The 8,573-nt window shown below is 47.7% G+C and overlaps 1 protein-coding gene across 4 annotated transcripts in view; it reads left to right on the top strand.

The window, feature by feature from the left end:
• The first annotated feature begins 3,736 nt into the window (after positions 1 to 3,736).
• Positions 3,737 to 8,573, top strand: part of LOC135526064 (Golgi apparatus membrane protein TVP23 homolog A-like) — a 207,724-nt gene continuing 202,887 nt past the window's right edge. For 2 of the 4 annotated variants that reach the window (XM_064954149.1, XM_064954157.1), the window contains exons 1-4: positions 3,739 to 3,884; positions 3,966 to 4,054; positions 4,642 to 4,786; positions 5,006 to 5,095. In XM_064954149.1, coding sequence (XP_064810221.1) covers positions 3,876 to 3,884; positions 3,966 to 4,054; positions 4,642 to 4,786; positions 5,006 to 5,095 — 333 coding nt within the window. In that variant the 5' untranslated portion in view covers positions 3,739 to 3,875. Of the gene's footprint in view, positions 3,885 to 3,965; positions 4,055 to 4,641; positions 4,787 to 5,005; positions 5,096 to 8,573 lie in introns of all 4 variants that reach the window. The other 2 variants (XM_064954130.1, XM_064954140.1) reach the window with 2 other exon arrangements.

The following is an 8,573-nucleotide window of genomic DNA, read 5'->3' as shown; positions in this document are numbered from 1 at the left end:
AGCCATACATACCCCGCCAGCCATACATACCCCACCAGCCATACATACCCCACCAGACATACATACCCCACCAGACATACTACCCCACCAGACACATACCCCACCACATACATACCCCACCCCATACATACCCCACCAGACATACATACCCCACCAGCCATACATACCCACCAGCCATACATACCCCACCAGCCATACATACCCCACCAGCCATACATACCCCACCGCCATACATACCCCACCAGCCATACATACCCCACCAGCCATACATACCCCACCAGCCATACATACCCCAACAGACATACATACCCCACCAGACATACTCAGACATACCCCACCAGCCATACATGCCCCGCCAGCCATACATACCCCGCCAGACATACCCCACCAGCCATACATACCCACCAGACATACATACCCCACCAGACATACATACCCACCAGACATACATACCCCACCAGCCATACATACCCACCAGCCATACCCCAGACCATACCCCGCCAGACATACATACCCATACATACCCTGCCAGACATACATGCCCCACCAGACATACATACCCCACCAGACATACATACCCCACCAGACATACATACCCCACCAGACATAGACCATACATACCCCACCAGACATACATACCCCACCAGACATATACCCCACCAGACATACATACCCCACCAGACATACACCCCAGACATACATACCCCACCAGACATGCCACCAGAGGTCTCTTCACAGTCCCCAAGTCCCAGAACAGAACTATGGGAGGAGCACAGTACTACATAGAGCCATGACTACATGGAACTCTATTCACAGTACTACATAGAGCCATGACTACATGGAACTCTATTCCACAGTACTACATAGAGCCATGACTACATGGAACTCTATTCCACAGTACTACATAGAGCCATGACTACATGGAACTCTATTCCACAGTACTACATAGAGCCATGACTACATGGAACTATATTCCACAGTACTACATAGAGCCATGACTACATGGAACTCTATTCACAGTACTACATAGAGCCATGACTACATGGAACTATATTCCACAGTACTACATAGAGCTACATGACTACATGGAACTCCATTCCACAGTACTTATAGAGAGCCATGACTACATGGAACTATATTCACACAGTACTACATAGAGCCATGACTACATGGAACTCTATTCCACAGTACTACATAGAGCCATGACTACATGGAACTCTATTCCACAGTACTACACAGCTACCCCAGGAAGTGTAGCTGCCATGGCAGGAACTAATGGGGATCCATAAAAACCCCAGGAAGAGTAGCTGCTGCCTTGGCAGGAACTAATGGGGATCCATAATAAACCCCAGGAAGAGTAGCTGCTGCCCTTGGGTAGGAACTAATGGGGATCCATAATAAACCCCATGAAGAGTAGCTGCTGCCCTGGCAGGAACTAATGGGGATCCATAATAAACCCAGGAAAGTGGCTGCTGCCTTGGCAGGAACTAATGGGGATCCATAATAAACCCCAGGAAGAGTAGCTGCTGCCCTTGAGGAACTAATGGGGATCCATAATAAACCCAGGAAGAGTAGCTGCTGCCTTGGCAGGAACTAATGGGGATCCATAAAAAACCCCATGAAGAGTAGCTGCTGCCTTGGCAGAAACGAATGGGGATCCATAATAAACCCCAGGAAGAGTATCTGCTGCCTTAGCAGGAACTAATGGGGATCCATAATAAACCCCAGGAAGAATAGCTGCTGCCTTGGCAGGAACTAATGGGGATCCATAATAAACCCCATGAAGAGTAGCTGCTGACTTAGCAGGAACTAATGGGGATCCATAATAAACCACAGGAAGAGTAGCTGCTGCCTTGGCAGGAACTAATGGGGATCCATAATACACCCCAGCAAGAGCAGATGCTGGCTTGACAGGAACTAATGGGGATCCATAATAAACCTCAGGAAGAGTAGCTGCTGCCTTGGCAGGAACTGATGGGGATACTTAATAAACCCCAGGAAGAGTAGCTGCTGCCTTGGCAGGAACTAATGGGGATCCATAATAAACCAAAGGAAGAGTAGCTGCTGCCTTGGCAGGAACTAATGGGGATCCATAATAAACCCCAGGAAGATTAGCTGCTGCCTTGGCAGGAACTAATGGGGATCCATAATAAACCCCAGGAAGAGTAGCTGCTGCCTTGGCAGGAACTAATGGCGATCAATAATAAACCCCAGGAAGAGTAGCTGCTGCCTTGGCAGGAACTAATGGGGATCCATAATAAACCCCAGGAAGAGTAGCTGCCTTAGCAGGAACTAATGGGGATCCATAATACATACAAATACAAAACCTTATGATCACTCTGACAGAGCTCCAGAGTTCCTCTGTGGAGATGGGAGAACCTTCCAGAAGGAGAACCATCTCAGCAGCACTGCTCCAATCAGGCCTTTATGGTAGAGTGGCCAGACAGAAGCCAGACCTCAATAAAAGGCACGACAGCCCGCTTGGAGTTAAAGGCATAAAGGTACCTAAAGGAAATTCTCTGTTCTGATGAAACCAAGATTGAACTCTTGGCCTGAATGCCAAGTGACATGTCTGGAGGAAACCTGGCACCATCCCTACGGTGAAGCATGGTGGTGGTGGCAGCATCGTGCTGTGGGGATGTTTTTCAGCGGCAGGGACTGGGGAGACGACTCAGGATCGAGGCAAAGATGAACGGAGCAAAGTTCAGAGAGATCTTTGATGAAAACCTGCTCCAGAGCGCTCAGCACCTCAGACTGGGAGTTCACCTTCCAACAGGACATCGACCTTAAGCACACAGCCAAGACAACGCAGGAGTGGCTTCGAGACAAGTCTCTGAATGTCCCTGTGTGGCCAAACCCGGACTTGAACCCAAAGATACTTCAACAAAGTACTATTAAAAGGGTCTGAATAGTTATGCAAGTGTTATATTTAAGTTTATTTTTGTATTTTGAATAAATTAGCAAACATTTCTAAAAACCTGTTTTAGCTTTGTCATTATGGGGTATTGTGATGTCATTATGGGGTATTGAGATGTCATTATGGGGTATTGTGATGTCATTATGGGGTAGTGAGATGTCATTATGGGGTATTGTGATGTCATTATGGGTTATTGTGATGTCATTATGGGTTGTTGTGTGAGGGGTGGGGGCAATTTAATTCCTTTAGGCTGTAATGTAACAAAATGTGTAAAAAGTGAAGGGGTCTGAATACTTTCGGATTAACTCTATATTGAATATTTGAATGCGTGTTGACTGTACAGCTGTCGTCTTATAATCAACGTGCGTCTGTTAAATATAGCAAAGACTTCTTCAGCGTTTTCAATGTTAGTTAAAAATGAACATTTTGATACTATTTTCATGATAAAATGACTGCTTGACACACACACACACACAAGGAGACAGGCAAGCAGGAATGAAATGAGGGAGGAAGAGTTTTGATTGTATTGTTGTTCAGGGCGCTGCTGGTGAGCCGCGAACCGTCGGTCGTTGGAGTGACAGCGACATGATCTGGTCAGAGCCGGTAAGAACGTAAACAGTCCGCTGCTACCTAACGAAACATACAACAAGTCAAAACAACAGCTGAAGTAGCCCAGACGACCGCATAGCCTGCTGTATAAGACGGCTAAATGTAGGCTATATTTAAATAAATTAAATAAAAAGCAACGTAGCGTGTTTCTCTCACAGAAAGAAATTTCGCATCTCTTTCCAGATGATGCTGATGCAAGAGCATCTCCTATATCTTTGGTGGGTAAGTCGGACCCATTTCACTGCGACACCTGCTTTATTCTGTCCACCATTAACAACGGACGGACCTGTCAGAAAAGAACGAATGAGCAAAGACAGGTCTGGACCAGAACATCCGTCTATCGCTCACCATGAAACAGGTAGGCTAGGTTGCATGTTTGAATTAAATCATTTATCTGGCTAGCTAGTGATCTAACGGTTGTGTGTGCGCGCCAGTTCAGGGTGGTCTCGTGGACGACACGGAGGATGTGGAGTTGGATTTCAGTACCGAGGAGGAGGAGCAGAGAGCGCTCAGGGGAGCAAAGATCCGGTAAGAGAGACCAGAGGTAACCTACCCTCTATAGGTCTACATGATGTACCCAGTAATAGAGACCAGAGAGGTAACCTACCTTCTATAGGGCTACATGATGTACCCAGTAATAGAGACCAGAGAGGGAACCTACCTCTATAGGTACATGATGTACCCAGTAATAGAGACCAGAGAGGGAACCTACCCTCTATAGGTCTACATGATGTACCCAGTAATAGAGACCAGAGAGGGAACCCACACTATAGGGCTACATGGATATATAGTACCAGTCATGAGTATGGACAGGGTTTTTCTTTAATTTGTACTAATTTTCTACATTGTAGAACAATAGTGAAGACATCAAAACTATGAAATAACACAAATGGAATCATGTAGTAACCAAAACAAGTGTTAAACAAATCAAAATATATTTGAGATTTGAGATTCTTCAAAGTAGCCACCTCTTTGCCTTGATGACAGCTTTGCACATTCTTGGAATTATCTCAACCAGCTTCATGAGGTAGTCACCTGGAATGCATTTCAATTAACAGGTGTGGCTTGTTAAAAGTTAATTTGTGGACTGACTGACTGATTGACTGACATTCCAGACACCCCCTCGCCTCCTTCCTGCACCTGTTCTTCCGAGTGGCTGCCATAGTAACCTACCTGCTCTGTGATTGGTTCACCAAGAGCTTTACTTCCTGCTTCATTATGATCATCACTCTGCTGTCCTGTGACTTCTGGTCCGTTAAGGTGAGAACACACACACACACACACGCACGCACGCACGCACACACACACACACACACACACACACACACACACACACACACACACACACACACACACACACACACACACACACACACACACACACACACACACACACACACACACACACACACACACACACACACACACACACACACACACACATACACACACTCTCATACTTTCTCACATGTGTGTCAGAATGTGACAGGCAGGTTGTTGGTGGGTCTGCGATGGTGGAACCAGATCGACGAGGATGGGAGGAGCCTCTGGGTGTTTGAGGACAGCAAGGTGAGACGCTGGTGTGTGATGTCTGGTGTCTGATGTCTGGTTTCTGATGTCTGATGACTAGGTGTCTGATGTCTGATGTCTGGTTTCTGATGTCTGGTTTCTGATGTCTGATGTCTGATGTCTGGTGTCTGATGTCTGGTGTCTGATGTCTGGTTTCTGATGTCTGGTGTCTAGGTGTCTGATGTCTGGTGTCTGATGTCTGGTGTCTGGTGTCTGGGTGTCTGATGTCTGGTTTCTGATGTCTGGTGTCTGATGTCTGATGTCTGGTGTCTGGTGTCTGGTGTCTGATGTCTGATGTCTGGTGTCTGATGTCTGGTGTCTGGTGTCTGATGTCTGGTTTCTGATGTCTGGTGTCTGATGTCTGATGTCTGGTGTCTGGTGTCTGAGGTCTGGTGTCTGGTGTCTGATGTCTGGTGTCTGATGTCTGGTGTCTGATGTCTGATGTCTAGGTGTCTGGTGTCTGATGTCTAGGTGTCTGGTGTCTGATGTCTGGTGTCTGGTGTCTGATGTCTAGGTGTCTGGTGTCTGGTGTCTGATGTCTGGTGTCTGATGTCTGATGTCTGGTGTCTGATGTCTGATGTCTGGTGTCTGATGTCTGGTGTCTGATGTCTGGTGTCTGGTGTCTGATGTCTGATGTCTGATGTCTGGTGTCTGATGTCTGATGTCTGATGTCTGGTGTCTGATGTCTGGTGTCTGATGTCTGATGTCTGGTGTCTGGTGTCTGGTGTCTGGTGTCTGGTGTCTGGTGTCTGGTGTCTGGTGTCTGATGTCTAGGTGTCTGATGTCTGATGCCTGGTGTCTGGTGTCTGGTGTCTGATGTCTGATGTCTGGTGTCTGGTGTCTGGTGTCTGGTGTCTGATGTCTGGTGTCTGGTGTCTGGTGTCTGGTGTCTGATGTCTGGTGTCTGATGCCTAGGTGTCTGGTGTCTGGTGTCTGGTGTCTGGTGTCTGATGTCTGGTGTCTGGTGTCTGGTGTCTGGTGTCTGATGTCTGGTGTCTAGGTGTCTGGTGTCTGGTGTCTGGTGTCTGATGTCTGGTGTCTGATGTCTGATGTCTAGGTGTCTGATGTCTGGTGTCTGATGTCTGGTGTCTGGTGTCTGGTGTCTGGTGTCTGATGTCTGGTGTCTGGTGTCTGTGTCTGGTGTCTGATGTCTAGGTGTCTGGTGTCTGGTGTCTGGTGTCTGATGTCTGGTGTCTGGTGTCTGATGTCTGATGTCTGATGTCTGATGTCTGGTGTCTGGTGTCTGATGTCTGATGTCTAGGTGTCTGATGTCTGGTGTCTGATGTCTGATGTCTGGTGTCTGGTGTCTGATGTCTGATGTCTAGGTGTCTGGTGTCTGGTGTCTGATGTCTGGTGTCTGGTGTCTGGTGTCTGATGTCTGTGTCTGGTGTCTGATGTCTGGTGTCTGATGTCTGGTGTCTGATGTCTGATGTCTGATGTCTGGTGTCTGATGTCTGTGTCTGATGTCTGATGTCTAGGTGTCTGATGTCTGGTGTCTGATGTCTGAGGTGTCTGATGTCTGATGTCTAGGTGTCTGATGTCTGGTGTCTGGTGTCGAGGTGTCTGGTGTCTGGTGTCTGATGTCTGGTGTCTGGTGTCTGATGTCTGGTGTCTGATGTCTGGTGTCTGTTGTCTGATGTCTAGGTGTCTGATGTCTGGTGTCTGATGTCTGGTGTCTGATGTCTGGTGTCTGATGTCTGATGTCTAGGTGTCTGATGTCTGGTGTCTGATGTCTGGTGTCTGATGTCTGGTGTCTGATGTCTGGTGTCTGATGTCTAGGTGTCTGGTGTCTGATGTCTGGTGTCTAGGTGTCTGATGTCTGTTGTCTGTTGTCTGATGTCTGGTGTCTGATGTCTGGTGTCTGGTGTCTGATGTCTGGGTGTCTGATGTCTAGGTGTCTGATGTCTAGGTGTCTGGTGTCTGGTGTCTGATGTCTAGGTGTCTGGTGTCTGATGTCTGGGTGTCTGATGTGTGGTGTCTGATGTCTGGTGTCTGATGTCTGGTGTCTGATGTCTGGTGTCTGATGTCTGGTGTCTGATGTCTAGGTGTCTGATGTCTGGTGTCTAGGTGTCTGATGTCTGTTGTCTGTTGTCTGATGTCTGGTGTCTGATGTCTGGGTGTCTGTTGTCTGATGTCTGGGTGTCTGATGTCTAGGTGTCTGATGTCTAGGTGTCTGGTGTCTGGTGTCTGATGTCTAGGTGTCTGGTGTCTGATGTCTGGGTGTCTGATGTGTGGGTGTCTGATGTCTGGTGTCTGATGTCTGATGTCTGGTGTCTGATGTCTGGTGTCTGATGTCTGATGTCTGTTGTCTGATGTCTGGTGTCTGATGTCTGATGTCTGTTGTCTGATGTCTGGTGTCTGATGTCTAGGTGTCTGGTGTCTGATGTCTAGGTGTCTGGTGTCGAGGTGTCTGGGTGTCTGATGTCTAGGTGTCTGATGTCTGGTGTCTGGTGTCTAATGTCTGGTGTCTGATGTCTAGGTGTCTGGTATCTGATGTCTAGGTGTCTGATGTCTGATGTCTGTTGTCTGATGTCTGGTGTCTGATGTCTGGTGTCTGATGTCTGATGTCTGTTGTCTGGTGTCTGGTGTCTGATGTCTGGTTTCTGATGTCTGATGTCTGGTGTCTGGGTGTCTGATGTCTGGTGGCTGGTGTCTGATGTCTGATGTCTGTTGTCTGATGTCTGGTGTCTGATGTCTGGTGTCTGATGTCTGATGTCTGTTGTCTGGTGTCTGGTGTCTGATGTCTGGTGTCTGATGTCTAGGGTGTCTGATGTCTAGGTGTCTGATGTCTGGTGTCTGGTGTCTGGTGTCTGGTGTCTGATGTCTGGTGTCTGATGTCTGGTGTCTAGGTGTCTGATGTCTGGTGTCTGGTGTCTGATGTCTGATGTCTGATGTCTAGGTTTCTGATGTCTAGGTGTCTGGTGTCTGGTGTCTGGGTGTCTGGGTGTCTGATGTCTAGGTGTCTGATGTCTGGTGTCTAATGTCTGGTGTCTGATGTCTAGGTGTCTGGTATCTGATGTCTAGGTGTCTGATGTCTGATGTCTGTTGTCTGATGTCTGGTGTCTGATGTCTGGTGTCTGATGTCTGATGTCTGATGTCTAGGTGTCTGATGTCTGGTGTCTGGTGTCTGATGTCTGATGTCTGATGTCTGTTGTCTGATGTCTAGGTGTCTGATGTCTGGTGTCTGATGTCTAGGTGTCTGATGTCTGGTGTCTGATGTCTGATGTCTGATGTCTGTTGTCTGATGTCTGTTGTCTGGTGTCTGATGTCTGGTGTCTGATGTCTGATGTCTGTTGTCTGATGTCTAGGTGTCTGATGTCTGGTGTCTGGTGTCTGATGTCTAGGTTTCTGATGTCTAGGTGTCTGTTGTCTGGTGTCTAGGTGTCTGATGTCTGGTGTCTGGTGTCTAGGTGTCTGATGTCTGATGTCTGGTGTCTGATAACTGGTGTCTGATGTCTGGTGTCTGGTGTCGAGGTGT

The sequence above is a fragment of the Oncorhynchus masou genome, chromosome 5, assembly GCF_036934945.1.
Source record: "Oncorhynchus masou masou isolate Uvic2021 chromosome 5, UVic_Omas_1.1, whole genome shotgun sequence".
Lineage (NCBI taxonomy): Eukaryota > Metazoa > Chordata > Actinopteri > Salmoniformes > Salmonidae > Oncorhynchus > Oncorhynchus masou.
Note: the sequence above shows the minus strand (reverse complement) of the source record. Positions and strands in the feature narration are given on the sequence as shown.